Raw genomic sequence first — 20,178 nt, forward strand, 5'->3', positions numbered from 1 at the left:
AAGATTCCTTTCAGATAAAAATAGACCACTTCTAATAGTTAATTGGCAAAATAGATTAAAAATACTTAATTAGCAAAATAAATCATCGTTTAGTCTATATATATATATATATATATATATCATGTCATTTTTTTATGTTTATCTGAAGTTAATGTTGGTCTCCCTTTCCGCGCATAAAATTCAACTATAGCTATAATCTCAAAATATAGTAATGACAATGAAAATTCATTTTATCATACTATACATTTGTTAGCTACAACACTTTCTAGAAGAACAATGCACAACTAAATTTACTCTTAGTCTTTTTTTAGAAACTTACTTTTTACAATTAAATAAATAATCATAATTTCATAAAATATAACTATTTCACGATTTATATATATAATCATGTTTATAATTTTTTATTAACAAAATAGTTTTGAAATTGATACTTTTTTGAAACAGGCCAATTTGACATTTAATTTGCGAAATAGACCAACTTTTAGCAAAAATTGTCTATTTTACTAATTATATACTTTTTCGGTCTATTTTACTAATTAAATATTCAAATTAGTCTACTTTCAAAATTTGTCCATAAAATTTTGATCATACCCTTTCGATTTTGAATGAACAAGGAGACTTAAGTCTTAAAGTTCAAAATAAATGAAAAAGACGATAAATAAATAACTGAATATAGCACGTATGATCACAATATTTACTAAAATATGGAAGAACTATATTTCTAAGAATTACCTAATTTGGTTAGTTTTTTCTTTTTTGGTTAAACACGTTTCTCAAATTCGAAATGTTACTTATAAATGATTTTCTTCAATTTTTAAGTGCATTAGGAAAAAAATTAATATAGATTTGGTAAGTAGTAATTGCTAAAATCGCAAAAATCTTTGTCTATGTAATTTTTAAAATATAAACCTACCAAAAGACATTTCTCTCTCTTTTAAAAATTTTATAAAATCAATGCAAAGATAATTGCGCATGATAATCTCCTTTTAACTGATATTTTTGAATGATAAAGATTGGTTTTAGATTAACAACTAAGATAAACTAAGATAAAAAAGCCTCTCTGAGATCATTGTGCACTGACAAAATTTTTTTTGAGAAGAGATGTGCTGACGTGGCAAGCTCTGGAAAAGTTAAACTCAAAAGGTTTTGTTTTAGGCCGTGTTTGGTTACGGGTTCTGGAGGAGGTTTTGCGCCCGAAAGCCTGCCACAGTGTCCCATCTATGACAGCTTTCGGGCCTTTTTTAGAGGCGTTTTTGCTCGAAAGCTGCCACAGATAGGACACTGTGGCAGACTTTCAGGCTGTTTGGTTGCATACTTTTTAAGAAAACTTTTCTCAAAACATCTGACAATGGCAAATTTGTAATTAAAAGTTTTTCAGAGATTTCTGTAAATTGTGTTTGGTTCAACAAAAAATTTACAGAAATATTTTCTATAAAATATCAAAACCTACCAAATTTTACAAAAAGCAATTTCCTCTCAAAATGAGAGAAAATCACCAGAAATCTGACACATACCATATTTAATTAAAAACCTACCATATCTTGTTATTTTTTATAAAGTTATGAGCTATTTTCTTATTTTGAACCAAACAAGCAAAGTACAAAAAACAAGAAAATTTGTATTTTTTGATTTCTCAAAACTTTTCCTATAATTTTTTTAAGAAATACAAGGAAATCATATTTTTGGTGAAAAACATTTCCTATAATTTCTAGAAATTGAACCAAACACCCCCTTAGAGTTTATATATAGTAACAGATACTGGCAATGGCTATTTGCTAGTGAATAGTATAATACCTATTTCAATATTTAACTTTACGAATTGTCAACGAAGGTCAGAATATAAAATATAATGCTCAATTCTCACAATAAATTTGGAGTTTTTGTTTAATAGTTAGATGGACTTAATTTAATATGATATTAGAGAAATCCAAGTTTAAATCCTACTAATTTTGTTTAATAGTTAGATGGACTTAATTTAATATGATATTAGAGAAATCCAAGTTTAAATCCTACTAATCAATAATTTAAAGGGGTTTTTATCTTTAGGCCCATTTGTTTACTCCACTTTATTTTTAAACCCATACATTATTACTTGTATCTTTAAGCCCAATTCTCTTTTTGTATTTGTCTTTAAACCCAATTTTCAAAATACAATACTTTCAGCACTTGTATTTATACAAAATCAAGGTAAAAACCCAAAATACCCCTTTTAGCCCCCATATAAACCCCTATCTCTCTCTCCTCATTTTCTCCTTTTCAACACGCCACCGGGAGCGGATCAGCACCGACGTTGAACCTCTTCAGCATCTTAGAACCGCGGTTGGTGTTGTTGGCGTCGGCGGAGGAGCGTCGGCCGTCGACCTCGTGATCAATCATTGCCGTCAACCTCTTAGTTGCTCCGTCGCCTCGTTTCCGTCCCAGATCTCGCCGTCGACCTCTTTTTTCTCGTCGCGATTGCATGAGTTTGGGATTGATCGGATGTTTGTTCTCTAAAGGAGCTGCCTTTTTATTTAATTAGGATTTTTTTAGTTTGTTTTAAGGATTTGGATGTAATGGGTTCTCAGTGTATTGATGGTCTTTTTCAATCGAAATTGCATTAGTTTGGTTGGATGGAGGTTTGTCTGCTGAAAGAGCTGCCTCTTTTTAGGTAATTTGAGTTTTGGAGAAATAGGTGCTTAGGATTTAGGTGAAATGTGAGAACAACTAATCTAACTTGCCCCATTTTCTTGTCATGGGAAGTTGTAGAGGAAATATGAGGCATTTGGATTGATTTGCTGTAAATGCTCCTCTTTGTGGGTTTCAGTGTGTTTGAGTGATTTTTTATGCGATTGATTCTCAGAATTGCTGGAAGTACTACCCCAATAAAAAAGGAAAAAGAAAAAGAAAAAAAGCTAGGCAAATGAAAGAAATACACGCATGTAAGGTGTTTGATAATTTGTCTCAACGAGACAATATACCTAATGCATTTCTAATTAAACTCAAGTTGGCAAAAGCATGATGCCATGAAGTGTTCCACAAATTGCCACAACAACGCCTGCAAATAACTTGTACATCATTTTCTCGACGCAATGTAAACTACATCTCAAATTGCTAATCATATAATTAAATACAATCGTAATTGATCTCTACTTGGTAAAATCATGTTGAACGTGAAGCGTCTCACAAAATGCCTCAACTGAACATAGATAACATCCCAAATCGCTTACAAGCATCAACCGTATAAACTTAGGTTAACGTGCTATACTTACTCCATAACGTGCTATACTTACTTCATAACGTGCTATACTTTTAGGTTAACGTGCTATACTTACAATATAACGTGCTATACTTACTTCATAACGTGCTATACTTTTAGGTTAATGTGCTATACTTACAATATAACGTGCTATACTTTCGATATAATGTCCTATACTTACAGGTTAACGTCCTATACTTACAGGTTAACGTGCTATACTTACTGGCTAACGTGCTATACTTACTGGGTAATGTGCTATACTTACAGGTTAATGTGTTATACTTACAGGTTAACGTGCTATACTTACAGGTTAACGTGCTATACTTACTGAGTAACGTGCTATACTTACAGGCTAACGTGCTATACTTTTAGGTTAATGTGCTATACTTACAATATAACGTGCTATACTTAGAAAAAAACTAGAAAACCTTCGATGAGTCGACTCATGTTCAGTCGTGAGTCGACTTATGACTCATGGGTCGACTCATAAGGTGATGAGTCGACTCAGCAGAGACTTTTAACAACAGGAGTTGATATAATGAGTCGACTCATGACAGTCATGGGTCGACCCAACCTGATGAGTCGACTCATGATGAGTTATGGGTCAACTCATGAGCTGAAAACTGGGTTATGACACGTTATATTGTAAGTATAGCACGTTATATTGTAAGTATAGCACATTAACCTAAAAGTATAGCACGTTAGCCTGTAAGTATAGCACATTAACCTGTAAGTATAGCACATTAACCTAAAAGTATAGCACGTTAGCCTGTAAGTATAGCACATTAACCTGTAAGTATAGCACGTTACTCAGTAAGTATAGCACGTTAACCTGTAAGTATAGCACGTTAACCTGTAAGTATAGCACGTTAACCTGTAAGTATAGGACGTTAACCTGTAAGTATAGGACATTATATCGAAAGTATAGCACGTTATATTGTAAGTATAGCACATTAACCTAAAAGTATAGCATGTTAGCCTGTAAGTATAGCACATTAAACTGTAAGTATAGCACGTTACTCAGTAAGTATAGCACGTTAACCTGTAAGTATAGCACGTTAACCTGTAAGTATAACACATTAACCTGTAAGTATAGCACATTACCCAGTAAGTATAGCACATTATATCGTAAGTATAGCACGTTAACATGTAAGTATAACACGTTAAATTGTAAGTATAACACGTTATATCGTAAGTATAACACGTTAACATGTAAGTATAGCACGTTGACCCGCTACACTTACATGATAACCCGCTACACTTACAGTGCAACCCACTACCCTTACATGATAACCCGCTACACTTACAGTGCAACCCACTACCCTTACATGATAACCCGCTACACTTACAGTGCAACCCACTACCCTTACATGATAACCCGCTACACTTACAGTGCAACCCACTACCCTTACATGATAACCCGCTACACTTACAGTGCAACCCACTACCCTTACATGATAACCCGCTACACTTACAGTGCAACCCACTACCCTTACATGATAACCCGCTACACTTTCAATCACAAACATAGATATGTTACAAAACATCCTCTACACTTAACACGGTACATTTTCAATCACAAACACCATCACAAGCTGAAATATGCTACAAACTCATCACTACATTCAGTCACAATTTTAGAGATCATACAAATTTTAACAATGACCAATTTTAACATCCTCGCATATATGTTACAAAACATCCTCGCATATTACAAAACATCCTCACATATATGTTACAAAACATCCTCACATATTACAAAACATCCTCGCATATATGTTACACTTGCAGCACAAATTGAAATATGTTACAAAACATCCTCGCATATATGTTACAAAACATCTTCACATGTATTTCAGATACATTCACAGTCACAAACTTAGCCAAAAGCTGAGAAATGTTACAAAACATACTCACACATATTTCAGATACATATATTACAGAACAATTTTAACTTAAATCCAGTTTTCCCTCTTCTTTCTTCTTTCTTGTTTTTCCTTTTCTAGCTGGCCCATTACTCGTCTCGGAGGCTCAACGCGCTACAAGCATCATTAGGAACAAATTTAAGTATATAAACAACTCTCAACATGCAAAGAATAATAAAGAATGTAATAGATAGTTGCAAACTTGGGTTAAAGGCTTTGTTGTTGTTTGCTATAATGACTAATTCCTACAAAGCTTCTTGCTCTCTGATTCCTCCACAATACATGAAAGAACATCAAATAAAAAGCATTTTGTAGAAGCACAATACCCCTTACCAAAACCATGTCAGTCATACCCAGAATCAAACATCAAACTACCACGATATCATAGGCAACAACAATTTAGAACTAATATTAATAGAACCAATGATGAACCATGTCAGTCATTTTCAAGGAAACAAAGAAGGACAAGGAGCAAACCAAATCTAATTTTGACAGGACAAAAACCCCATAATAATAACAGAGAATCAATAAGTCAAAGTTGTAATAAAAATGAATTCGTTGCTGGCTTATACCGATGGCAAACGTTCATAAGTAGAGCACAAACCTATTTGGCAGTCTACTCATTACCACACATGTAATTATTCAAAAAAGAACAAGTACCGGTTGACGCACACACCAAACCAATTGTTTTCATGTGTAAATTTCTTATTTCTGCTTATCGTTGATTTATGTGGTAATCAAATTCAAAATAACATCCATTCACTTACATATATGCCATGTTAATTACAAAATCCTAATAATAGAAGCATTAAGAGACCTAGGAACCCTAATTAAAAAAAAATTATCATTCTAGATTCAAGTAATATAGTCGAGACTGGCAATGGATCACGCGTAACAATGGGCGGACCTCTCCCTAGTAATCGAATATTACCGAATTTGAAATGGGTTTCGGTTCCAGTTTTGTTCTCAGTTTGAAACAGTTGACTTCTAATTAGGTTTTCAGTTAATAAAAGGAGAAGTGGGGGTCATCTGATAAGATTCACTTACCAATAGCTTATTGGGTAAGAATACTTGAGGGGCAGAGAAGCGGCAGCGGGAAACGTCGAAAGGATTTGACGGCGGCGAGAAAAATCGTCGGTGAGAGGAGGAGGGAGATACTGGGTAGGAAAATGAGCGGGCTACGGCTAGACGGTTGGAGATGGGCGACGACGAAAATGGGATGTCGTTTTTTCAATTTAGGGCTGAGGTGAAATGGGGAAGATGAGAGAGTACTGGGTTTTATTGGGCCAATCAAAGGGGTATTTTGGGGTTTTTACAATCATTTTGTATAAATATAAGTAGTAAAAGTATTGTATTTTAGAATTGGCTTTAAAGACAAATACCAAAAGTAAATTGGGTCTAAAGATACAAATAATAGTACTTGGGTTTAAAAATAAATGGGAGTAAACAAATGGGCCTAAAGACAAAAACCCCTAATTTAAAACATATTTTCTAAAAAATTATATTAAGATGTGAATACATATTTCAGCCCTTCAAAATGGTGCTCAACCTGTGAAGCCATATTAAAATATAAAAATATAATATTTAACTCACACCATAAATTCAGAGTTTTTGTGTAACGGTTAGACGGACTTAATTTAGAAGTGAATAGCATGATTAAACAAAACTTACTTCATCGGTCACACGGAAACTAAAGCACGTTCTTTTTTTTAATATAGCAAATGTAAAAGATTTATTGGCTAATGCTAGAACAATCTTCAATGGTGAGAGGGTGAACCGAACTCGGCACCTCCTCCATCCATATACATTTTGAGCACAAAGTTTGAGATAACCTAGCCATGGCGTGTGCCACTTTATTTCCCTCTCGCTTCGCATGTGAGAATGTAATAGAGTGAGAAAAAACACAAAGAGATGTCTTATATCCTCCAGCGGGTCGCTCTTCTTTCATGGTTCAATCATGTCTAATTAATCAATTTTGCAAAAAAGAGTTTCATCCCGCTCATGGTTGTCAATAGGGGTGCATTCGGACCGGATACGGCTTGGATATGATGCTTATCATATCCATATCCGCTTACTCATCTTGGATACGGATACAGATACAGATATACCTCAGTAAGAAAAATTCATATTTATATCTGTTAAAATCGAAGACGGTTACGGATATAGATGCGGATATATAAGCGGATACAAAATGGATATGAGAAAACTAGATAGTATTGAGAAAAACATAGTTCATGTGATACAAAAGAGGTTGTTAATATGTTCATTATAACTAAAAATGTAAGATTAGACATCTTGATTATCAAAATTAACCACAAATCCATAAATTAAGAATCAAAACTATCGTAAGAGTATGACTAATATGTATTCGTATATTTCGGATACGGATACGGATATTTTATTACAAAACCATATCTGTAACCATATCCTATCGGTTATAGATTTGAGTAACCATATCAGTATCCTAACGAATACGGTTACAGATATTTCCTCGGTTATGGATATTTCCTCGGATACGGATACAGTTTAGCACCCCTGGTTGTCAATCCTTAGTTGCGCTGAAGCAGTAATACACCCGAATGCTGCATCAAAATCTTTATGAGAATCTCACAATCGCTTTTCACCACCATATCCTTGAAATGTAATTCTTGAACTAATTGTAATACAGTCGTCAAGGCATATATATATATATGCTTCAGCAACTAACGGAGATGGGCACCTTTCTCTACTTTAAGGGCCTGTTTGGCAAACCCATAAAATTGGGCTAAGTCTGATCGCGGTCCAGTTATTGGGTGTTTTCTATTTGGAAAAAAATTGGGCCAATTTTGGCCGAATTTTTTTAGTTAATTTTCTGACCCTTAAAGCAGGCTAGAGTTGGACTAGCCCCCCTCTGGTTTAATCCTAGCCTGGTTAAGGGAGAATACCAAGTTAAATATTCAAATCTTCCATGTAAATTAAACATGACAACGTCAATATTTAACTTAAATATTCAATGCGGAGAAGGCTTCTCCTTCACCCAAACACCTTAAGCTGGAAGTTTTCTTTCAGCCCACTTACATGCATGTTGATAATATTGTTTAGAGTGGCACTACAGGCACACCTTGTGCCACACCCTCAGCCATACTCCCCTCTCTCTGCTACAGTAACCGGGGCTCACATGAGATTTATAAAGCCCACATGAGATTTGTTTATAAATCTCATGTGGGCCCGGTTACTGTAGCAGAGAGAGGGGAGTGTGGCTGAGGGTGTGGCACAAGGTGTGCCTGTATCATATTTGTATTGTTTATTGGACACTGCAAACTCCGTTGTTTCTTTCGATTTTGGATCAACTAGCACATGCATTTTTGTTATATCGATCTTGTCATATCGATGATAATGTCATAAAATAAATTCTAGATCCACAGTTTTACACAACGTGACATTCATCATAAAATCAAGAAGAAGCACGTAACTTTTTTGTTCGTTATTTTGTGGAATTTTTTTGCTGATTGCGGAAAAATGTTGCGGAAGAAGGATTTGTAAAATAAATTTAGGGAAAATAAGAAATATATATAAAGGCAATTTTGTTCCACACTCTTGATCATCTCTTCATGATTAATACCTGAACGGTAAAGGTGGAGGTGGGGTGGATTTAGATCGGTGCCCTATTTTGAATTAAAAAAAAAAAAACAAGTGCTTTTTCACTTAAATGGGTTCTAGCTCGCCTCCAACTAAAGTAAGCCATCAGAAAAGGGGATACCATCACATGCGCATTTTTACCATTTCTTTCCTAGACTAAAATTGTGAGATTGCCAGAACTCAAAAAAAAAAGCTCTTTCTGGCATTTACTTCAGAAACCAGTGAGTACGACATTCTCCAATACATTCACAGATCCAGATGCTTGTGTTGTCTAAACTTAACTGGGATGTCAATAAAATGCATCCAAAAGCCAGAATCCTAATTCCAGATGCTTGTGTTGTCTAAACTTAACTGGGATGTCAATAAAATGCATCCAAAAGCCAGAATCCTAAACTCATGTTCCAGAAATTTGACCCATTAACTGGGATGTCAATAAAATGCATCCAAAAGCCAGAATCCTAAACTCATGTTCCAGAAATTTGACCCATTTACTAAATAGTTACATTTGCCAAGATTTGAAGTTGCTCTAATCAAATTGCAACTGTCTTAAAATATCATCGACAAAATAATACTTCCGTTACGCTTCCCTCCATATTCTGCCAGTAACTCTCAGCTTCAATTCCTTCCGATCTCCACCAGAGAAGTAGAGAGCCATGCTCCTCTGAACTATGAGACCGTCATGGCTATCACGGACAATTCTATGATGGGTCCTGATGCTGCGAGGTACACCATGCCACATCAGCTTCCGCCCGTTACCACCAACCTCGAGACAGTAACCAAACTTCCTTGCCTCGGATTCTTCGCCCATGAAACGAAGGAAAGCCATGTACACTGGTTCAGATCCTAGGAGGAAGGCTTCGAAGTGTAGGCAGAAGTACTGGCCGAAGCAATTGAAAAGCTGGTGTATCACACGAGCAATTAAAAAGTCATAAATCAAAGTAAATATCCTGTAAAGTTTACAACATAGTTCATCTTAAATATATGATTGATTAATTAGAGGATGGTGTATTCTAATGGTCATCAGGATCTGGTTTTCACGAATAAAACTAGGCTACGACTTGAGGATAATAATATAGTTTTCAACTTTTTACCTAAAAAAAAATCTTTTTGGAAATAAAATATGCCTAGTAAATCAAAAATGCACAGCCCTATCACCTAGTTATATCAGGGGGGGAAAGGGAATAATGATGATTTATTACACCCAAATAGCCAACTTATTAGACCAATAAAAACTAAATTGGTAAGTGCCAAGAATATAATTGAAGCTGAAACATTCGATCACAGGCCAATCATCTAGTCCTTTTCCTTAATAGATGACAGGCAAGTATATGAAATCAAGGTACTACAATAAAACTAAAGAAAGGAAGAAGATAAGCTTACTGTTAGTGTCCATGAAACATTATCGACTGAGCATGGGTCTTGTTTCACATAACGATGATTAAATGTGCAGCCATTTTGAAGGTCCACCTTGTGATTTTCTCTCAGATGTGACAAAAGAGACTGGATGTCCCCAGTGAAGGGGCAATCTGAACCAGGATGAGGGCACTCATATGGCCTATAGATACATTGTTCTTCGTGCTGCAGCTTGCTATAATAAGGAAACATCTCCTCACAACCAAGGCACTGATAAGAACAAGGCAAGTGGAGCGAAACTGCAAGCTTCTCAAGTGCCAGGCATCTTATGTTGCCAATTTCCTTTCGACAAATTGGGCACTTGTTGTTAACTCTGTTCTTACAGGCTGAACATAGGGTATGACCACTGGGACACTGCAAACATAATCACAGAAAATAGAGATTCTAAAGTTTAATATGGATAAGAAAGAAGTATGCACATAGTCAAACAAGTGTTAATATGTTATGCAAGCAACCAAGATTGCTAAGTGGTACGTATAAAAACCCAGTGTGACTGACAGCTAAACAACAGTGTATTATAGCTATTACGAAATGTCAATTGAACTTTCCTATGTAGACCCCTTTTCAACTTCAATAAGGTGCGACTTTCTCTTTTTCCCACACAGATCACGTTGACTTGTATGATACAGTAACTGTTATGAACAGTGGCCTTCTTTAAATAGGGAGTTACTAGATTAACTACAAAAAACCATATAAATAAATCCACAGGGCACATGGCTTGTCTTTAAATAGGGAGTTACTAGATTAACTACAAAAAACCATATAAATAAATCCACAGGGCACATGGCTTGGCATTACTCTTCAAGACCATTGGCAATATGTAGTTGTTATTTAAGTTTTTGAAAGGAAAATGCCCTTATTTGGCAACAATTGGAGCACTGCAGTATTTCATGGAAATTGTGGTCCAGAAGATGTTTTCTCTGGAAACGAGATTTGACACTAATGATATGTTGGATCAGTGTTGCATTTCGTTACAACTTTGCTTCGTCTTTCTCCTTGTGTTATATTACATCTCTGCTCTTGTTATATTACAATTTCAACTCTCCTCACTCCCACCCTCCAAATTAACCAAGCAAAAGCCCCCAAACGAAAGTTATTATGCTCAGATCTCGGAAGAGAAAAATCACCGAAAGGGTCAATATAGACAGTGGAGATAACCTGGTAAAAAATATATAAGGTGAACGGACAAACTAAAGGGTAAAAAATGTCATGCGAGAAAGTAAATATTTACTTCCAAGATAAACCCATGCATCTCATGCTATGTTACCAGGCTACTTCTATCTTGAAGCCATACCCATACCCTATGAAGCACGGACACACATAACATGAAGCCGTGTCGTGTCGTGTCCGTGTCGGACACACGTGTCGAACACACGTATCCTATGTATTTTTTATGATTTGCCTCGTGTTGGCGTGTCGGATGGCCGTGTCAGATCCGTGTCCGTGCTACATAGCCCATACCTGACACACACCCCTACATGTACCCGTACTCAAACTACTTGGAAACTTCTTGCATATGTGCATACATTTATTTGGGCATGTACTCAATTAAACAATATATGTTTTAATTTACAAGACTCGTCAAACATTTTCTAGATGTAAATCCTACACTTCACATCCACTGCTTGAAACTCATGGGTTCCAAACTATAATTTTTATGGTTGTTTTGGCATCTAGTTCAGAAAACAAGTTTTTTTACAATTTATAATCCACATAATAAAAGAAACACAAAAATGTTATACGAAAATAATTCTCACAACACGTGAAAAAAAAATATTGATCTGTAAACTATTAAATAATTTTAATATATATACACACACATACAAACACAGTCGTGTCCTCGTACCCTCCCTTTTAAAAATTTGCCATGTCCCATGTTGGTACCCATACTCATGCAACACAGGTCACATGTTTATAAATCCATTGAAATAGCATTTATGTTCCAACCTCCAATGATGATGAATTTTAAATTATAATAAACTAAGTAAAGAAATGAGACAAGAGTGATACTTAGTGTAAGCTCAAAGTTCTGTATCAAGAAGAGACATTCTGAATGAGAAAAAGCATCAAGAGTGATACTTAGTGTAAGCTCAAAGTTCTGTATCAAGAAGAGACATTCTGAATGAGAAAAAGCATCCAAACCTGTTGTATAGGTGGAAACATTGAATTACTGCAGACAGGACACTCCAAGAGCCCATCTATATCACTATTGGGAAGAATAGTAGGATTTTTTGAATTTGAGGGTGCTTTAGACAATTGAGCCTTCTGACCTTTGATGACAGACGTGTCACAAGAGTCCCCAGAGAATGAGGGTGCTTCATCCATCCTCTCAGCAGAAGATGAGGTAAAATTCTGTTTCTTTCCAAAATACATGACAGGGACACCTCGTTGCATTTTATCTCTCAGGCATCAGAAGTTCACATCATAAGGCCTGCATCTCCATGCATATTCCTGCAATAAGAAATATAATTCTTAACCAGAGAATAATTTTTGTAAAAGCATTTATGCTACTAGCCATTTTTCTCACGGAGGACCAACATGCACTAATCGTTAAATCAAAATCGGTATACCATGGACATACAAAGAGTTGAAGAGCTGTGAAGTGGTTGACAATTGCGTAGAAGTAAATAAAGGATACACTTTCCCATAAGTTGTATATGTGAAATCAAAATCATCCACATCAAACTAATTACATAGACAATTCTCCTTCCAGTCACACATCAAGCTTATGCTATTCATACAAATGAAATCTGTATGGGTTTTAAACATTATCCCCTTAGAAAGAGAAATTTATATTTAACGATGAGTTAAAGAATGCACAAGGATCTTACTCTCACTTTTCTCTTCATCGTCATAATCACTTTCTTCTATCAGAGCAAAATACATTATGGTACATTACCATTTGCCAAACATCCAAAACTAGAAGAAACTACACCTTCCTCGAAAGAAATAAGAATTTTCATAGAAGAAATAAGGAATGTAGTAAGGAATGGAATAAAATTAATGCGGGAATGGAAGGCTCATTTCCCTTCTCATGTTTGGATGCAATTTAGATAATGACGTGGGAATGGACATATTTGAAAGTTACGTGTCTTTTCCCTCACTTGAGTGAGAATGCCCATTTCGTACCATCTCATTGGATGCTCATTCGCACATAAAGTGGGAATGAAGTGGGAATGAAGGGGAAGGGGGAATGAGCATTCTAGCTTCTAAAAAGAGGTGGTGTTAGTACAGAGGAATGAGAAGTGAGAATTATCATTCCATTCACATCCAATCCCGCATACCAAACAAGGCCTTAGGATTAGAGGGACTAATATGGAATCATTAGAGATTTGAGGGACAAATATGGAATTATTGAAGATTTGAGGGACTAATAACTAAATAACACTTACAGATAAGAATACAAGAAAATTTCTAAAACTTAAGAGTTGTCATTCCATCCATTTTCATCTTTTTTTTCTTTTGCGGTCTTTGACATACAATTATTCTACAACATCTAGATGTTCATGATGCTAGAGAGTTTTTTTTCTTTTGCGGTCTTTGACATACAATTATTCTACAACATCTAGATGTTCATGATGCTAGAGAGAAACCCAAAGAGCCATATCTAAACTTCTTCAGATGTTTGTTGTAATGCGTAAAACTTAAGTTATTAATAACAGTGTTAAATTCAAAAAAAAACTATAGAAAGAAGGAACGGCGTAACAAATAACCCAAAAGATTCAACCCAAAAGATTCGATGATGCAAAGGATACCAAAATTGTACCATCTGATGTCAAATTTCTTGCGAGCCTCTCTGATTATTGGTCTGCATCAATTAAGAATAGAAACCAATAAGCAATAAAAGTTCAATAGACTCACTGAAGTAGTAACAATTCCAATTATAAATTTGTGAAAATGTGGATAAAATCCAATGTCTACATAGATTTCGTCATAATAGTTTCCGAAATCTTCACGTGCCCCAAATCAAGCCAAAAGAACCCTAGAACCAAACTTCCAACAGTTGAATTACAGAAAAAACAACAGATAAGGAATCAAAAACTTATACAGACAACATATAAGATCCTTGTTGAAATCCTAAACCCTAATCGACCTCCTCCAATAAAATCCAACAATGCAGAAGAAAAAGAAGCGATTTTTACAAAAGATCGGCTGAGTAAACCTAGATTCTGCGAGAAATTACCTTTCGATTCGAAGAAAACTATCACAGAATCTTACTGTCCCCTATCTTCGCTTTTATCGCTCTCAGTTTTTGATTTTTTTTTTTTTTTTTTCTGAATCTTTTTCTGAAGAAATATTGAGAGAGAGAGAGAGAATCGTGGAGAATGTCAAAAAATTGTACGGTTAAATAACGCGGAACAGTGGTTGCCTAAATTTTGAATGACGACAATAGCCTCGAGTCTGTTGGACAATCCTCGTTTAGGACTGTACAAATTGGAAAAAGTCGACAGGGCTGAAGTTGGAAATGTACAGATAATGGTAGTTTTATAACGGGAATTTAACCGGTACCTTGGATTTGGGAGGTTAATTTGAAACTAACCGGTAATTAGCTGAAGATTGTTTTGATGGGAGGCAGATACTAAAATGCGATAAACATTGTTAAATCTGTCAATATAGAGAACATTACTGACAGCGTTGAATCTTTTAATAAAAAAGATTATAATGTTACTCACATAGAGTATATATTTCTAGCTGAATAAATATTGCGTCTTGATGTTTTTTTCCTTTTTTTAATAGTCTGTCACTAAGTAGGATGAATGATTAGATGTGTAGCGAGCGCAAGTTGTCAAACTTATGAGAACAAGTGCGGATCCGATTTCAGTTCTGAGTCGCGTACAGAAGATAGATGAAAAATTTTTATAATACAATTTTATTCACAAGAGATACATCACAATCCAAACAAAACGAATAGAATAGTCAACGTTAATATCTCGAAAAAAAAACTATAGAAAGAAGGAACGGCGTAACAAATAACCCAAAAGATTCAACCCAAAAGATTCGATGATGCAAAGGATACCAAAATTGTACCATCTGATGTCAAATTTCTTGTGAGCCTCTCTGATTATTGGTCTGCATCAATTAAGAATAGAAACCAATAAGCAATAAAAGTTCAATAGACTCACTGAAGTAGTAACAATTCCAATTATAAATTTGTGAAAATGTGGATAAAATCCAATGTCTACATAGATTTCGTCATAATAGTTTCCGAAATCTTCACGTGCCCCAAATCAAGCCAAAAGAACCCTAGAACCAAACTTCCAACAGTTGAATTACAGAAAAAACAACAGATAAGGAATCAAAAACTTATACAGACAACATATAAGATCCTTGTTGAAATCCTAAACCCTAATCGACCTCCTCCAATAAAATCCAACAATGCAGAAGAAAAAGAAGCGATTTTTACAAAAGATCGGCTGAGTAAACCTAGATTCTGCGAGAAATTACCTTTCGATTCGAAGAAAACTATCACAGAATCTTACTGTCCCCTATCTTCGCTTTTATCGCTCTCAGTTTTTGATTTTTTTTTTTTTTTTTCTGAATCTTTTTCTGAAGAAATATTGAGAGAGAGAGAGAGAATCGTGGAGAATGTCAAAAAATTGTACGGTTAAATAACGCGGAACAGTGGTTGCCTAAATTTTGAATGACGACAATAGCCTCGAGTCTGTTGGACAATCCTCGTTTAGGACTGTACAAATTGGAAAAAGTCGACAGGGCTGAAGTTGGAAATGTACAGATAATGGTAGTTTTATAACGGGAATTTAACCGGTACCTTGGATTTGGGAGGTTAATTTGAAACTAACCGGTAATTAGCTGAAGATTGTTTTGATGGGAGGCAGATACTAAAATGCGATAAACATTGTTAAATCTGTCAATATAGAGAACATTACTGACAGCGTTGAATCTTTTAATAAAAAAGATTATAATGTTACTCACATAGAGTATATATTTCTAGCTGAATAAATATTGCGTCTTGATGTTTTTTTCCTTTTTTTAATAGTCTGTCACTAAGTAGGATGAATGATTAGATGTGTAGCGAGCGCAAGTTGTCAAACTTATGAGAACAAGTGCGGATCCGATTTCAGTTCTGAGTCGCGTACAGAAGATAGATGAAAAATTTTTATAATACAATTTTATTCACAAGAGATACATCACAATCCAAACAAAACGAATAGAATAGTCAACGTTAATATCTCGGAAATATTTCAAAAAAGAAAGACAAAAATTATGTAGAATGAATATATTTCTATAAGCAACAACCCCCAGGCAATCTTTATGTTGTGGGTAGTAGTTCATTGGAAATCATTTCAGGTTCAGACTCTTTTCTCTTAGGTTTCTTCCTCCCACGCCCGGCACCCTATTTTTTCCCCTTTTTTTTGTTTTTTTTTTTTTTTTAGATGGCTTTTGATAAGTAAGGGAAAGTATTTCCTGAATCAAAACACCAGCCATGAAGTAAGAAGGATTTGTCCAAAATTGTTTATGAAATTGTGAACAAGCTGCCAAACCATTATTTATGCTACACTTTTCTTGGTCCTTTATAGGTCTAGTGGTTTTTAATTCTTTTTCGCTTCAAACTAAAAAGTTTATAACCTGAAGTTAGATATTTGCACATACTAACATTTAACCTGAGATGTGAAGCATCTCCTTGTATGAGATGATTTGTATGATAATGTGGTGTGGCACATCAAAATTGGGGTTACGCCCCCCTAACTGGGGGCTGTCGAAAGTTGCAAATTTTAGGTTATTGTTAACTCAGGTGAATGGATCGGGTTGAAATCGCACTCTTCCCAACTAGGTCCTAGTCACCAAAGGCCATTTACTTTAAGACAGGGCTGTGTTGGGGTGGTTTTTGAATTCTCGACCTCTATTGAGGCTGGTTTACTGTTGGAGATATTAAGGTTTCGGAGGTTCAGGTTATGCGGTCAAATATATATATATATATATATATATATCATACTCCCTTTAAAAGAGGGAGTTGTGGAAAAACTTTTTATGGACTATATTGCCCCTATTCTTTTTTGTTATTATATTCTAATCATAAATTAACTAAATTAATTATCATTATTAATTAATCATATTACATGCCACTTCAATTTTGTCTAACTTGGCTCTAAAACTTCCAATGTTATTGTAAAACTCTCATATTAATTATTAATAATGCATAATACTATATTGATAGACAATTGCAAGTTAATAAATTATTTTGGAATGAGTAAAAAATATAGAATTGTCCTAAAATTATATCGTGGCACTCACATAGGAAAATTATAAAGAGTATTCTTACGTACATAAGTACAAACATCCAATTTTAGAAAATATTAGAAGATCTAAGTGCACTAAGATATAAGTGGAGGTATATGCGTGTAACTTTCGTAAGTTGTAAGCTATTTATGTTTAATTAAGACTATAAAGATTTGAAGCCTTTGTTAAACACAAACAATAGTATGTGATTCTTTTGATAAATAATATACATCATATAATATGAAGCCAGAGATTTAGCTTATATTTATATAGTACAGAAGATGTGAAAAATTTTAAGCATCATATTTTGAATAAGTTTCAAGATTTGAATTATAAATAAAATTATATACTTCACTTAGAATCATACTCCCTTTAAAAAAGGAAGCTGTAGAAAAAACTTTCTATGGACTATATTACCCCTATTTTTAAATATTATATTTTAATCTTAACTAAACTAAATTAATCATTATTGTTAATTAATCATATTATATGCCACTTCAAGTTTGTCTAACTTTGTCCCTAAAACTTCTAATGTGATTGTGAAACTCTCATATTAATTATTAGTAATACCTAATAATATATTAATAGACAATTGCATGTTAATAAATTATTAATGGAAAGAGTAGAAAATATAGAATTATCCTAAACTTATATCATTATATTCATATAGGAAAGTTACAAATAGTATTATTACATATAAAAGGTACAGACATGCAATTTTAAAAACATTAGGATATTTAAGTGCAACAAGATACAAATGGAGGTATGTAATTGAAACTTTTATAAACTGTAAGGTATGTAATTTAATTAAGGCAATAAAGATTTAAAGCCTTTGTTAACCACAAGCAATAGTATGTGATCCCCTTGATAAATAATATTCATCATATAATATAAGGCCAAAGCGTTAGCTTATATTTATATACTAGAGGAAATATGGGAAAATTAAAGCATCATATTTTGAATAATCTTAAGATTTTGAATTATTTATGAATTTATATACTTTGCTTAGAAAACTTTAGAAGAGGCTTTCGGAGGACTACTATAAAGTGTTGAGCATCAAATAAATGCTGGACAAATAAAATCCATAATATTGGGTTGCAATAATCGGGGTTATGTAAAAAATATCCAGGTGTCATATGAGATAATGCTCATACATAATACAATATTTTAATCTATAATATCAGATATTGATGAATATTCAACATAAGAATTTGCGTTAATATATATGCTTGAGATTTGGGAGAGCTGAAAGTAGAGAGATTGGGATATGAATTGTGACTTTTGTGACTTGTGCTTTAGTTTTGGTTTCCAAACACAACATAATACCAAGCTTACAATCAAATTAAAAATGACTCGATTTTGTTATACCAGCCAATATTTTTGATAATGATCGATATATGGGAAAAAATATTCAAATAAAAGAAAATAATATAAAACCATAAATATTATTAAGATAAAGTATTTAACCTTTTAAATCAGTCGATAGAGCGATATATCGGCCAATGTTTCATATATTGCCTATAAGAGCAATATTTAAAGGTAATTTAGATATCATTTCATTGATTTTAAATCTCTAACAATTCTACATTATTCCCTTAAAATTTTGAAATTGCTTATAATTTAGGTAATAATATAGAATTATAAAATATTTGAGCTAAATTTAAAAGAATAGTTAATTCTTTGAAAACTCTCTCAAGTATGGGGAATGTCTCAAAAAACCACTTAACTAATTTAATTTGACAGAGCCTCCTAACTATAGAGGTGTTGTAGATAAACATTCTCAATTTTGGTGTGATTTTAGAAAACACCCTTCGACTCAGCGTGTCTTATAAAAACTCTTCTGGTCTTTTACACATCTCTTAACAAATCCCCTTAATGTAAAAGACTTTAATAAGTGATTTTGTCAAAATGCCCTATTAAAGAAATCCATTTTAGTTAAAAGAAACTCTCAACCGATAATAAAAGGATTACAACTAATTTATAATTCTTTTTACCTCTAAATCTTCACTTTTTCTTCCATCTAGAAAAAAACCAAGCTAATTCTTTTATGGTTGAGGGATATTTTGGTCTTTTCAACTCAAGTACTTATCACATAATGAATTCCGCTCAATGTTATTAGTTTTGAGGGGTTAATTGAGAAAAGTTTATAAGGTTAAATCAAAATTTTGAAGTTGAGACAGATCAACTATAACACCCCAAATTTGATAAACAAACATTTACTCATTTCAAGTAGTTGAGGGGGGGGGGGATTTAACATTTCCTCATAGTTGAGGGGAAGTTTTCTAAAAATAACCCTTAAACAAAGCATAATTTAAGACACATATGACATCAATCTTATAAGAGTGGATTTTATAGCAAGTCTATTAGTATATCTGAAAATTTTTTACTACAAAATTCACAGAGAGATATTTAATCTTTATTTGGGATGACTATGTGATCCTTATGGTTCTCCTTATCTTTTATGATTTGTAATAAATTATTTAATAAAATAAATTAAGTTATTTATTTTATATGTCTCACATTTATGAAGCATATAGTTTGGATATGAGTGTTATTAGATTCTTTTAACTCTTTAGCTTAAATTTTTGGATATTATTTAATATTGGATAGATCTATATTATTTTGTTAAAATACAATCCATGTGTACAAAATATGTTTAAATCATTCTCAAATTATATTTTATAGTTTTCTAAAATTAGAGAGTAATCTTTTTGATAAATTAATTAATTAGTTGAGAAGATGTAGGAA

General features: G+C 33.7%; 1 protein-coding gene across 6 annotated transcripts; it reads right to left on the minus strand.

Annotated features, from left to right (window-relative positions):
- Positions 9,248 to 15,745, minus strand: LOC109836781 (E3 ubiquitin-protein ligase SINAT5-like). 6 transcript variants are annotated; one of them, XM_020404785.1, is made up of 5 exons: positions 15,637 to 15,745; positions 15,220 to 15,261; positions 12,334 to 12,642; positions 10,159 to 10,545; positions 9,248 to 9,676 (listed from the first exon to the last, which is right to left on the minus strand). In XM_020404785.1, exons 3-5 carry the CDS (start codon positions 12,583 to 12,585, stop codon positions 9,356 to 9,358), a joined length of 960 nt encoding a protein of 319 aa, XP_020260374.1. In that variant the 5' UTR covers positions 12,586 to 12,642; positions 15,220 to 15,261; positions 15,637 to 15,745; the 3' UTR covers positions 9,248 to 9,355. The 6 variants fall into 6 exon arrangements, with proteins under 6 accessions (XP_020260374.1, XP_020260375.1, XP_020260373.1 ...); XM_020404786.1 differs by lacking the exon at positions 15,220 to 15,261 and adding an exon at positions 13,958 to 13,999 and having other exon boundaries at positions 15,637 to 15,739; XM_020404784.1 differs by lacking the exons at positions 15,220 to 15,261; positions 15,637 to 15,745 and adding exons at positions 13,958 to 13,999; positions 14,375 to 14,499.

Source organism: Asparagus officinalis, chromosome 4, assembly GCF_001876935.1.
Source record: "Asparagus officinalis chromosome 4, Aspof.V1, whole genome shotgun sequence".
Taxonomy (NCBI): domain Eukaryota; kingdom Viridiplantae; phylum Streptophyta; class Magnoliopsida; order Asparagales; family Asparagaceae; genus Asparagus; species Asparagus officinalis.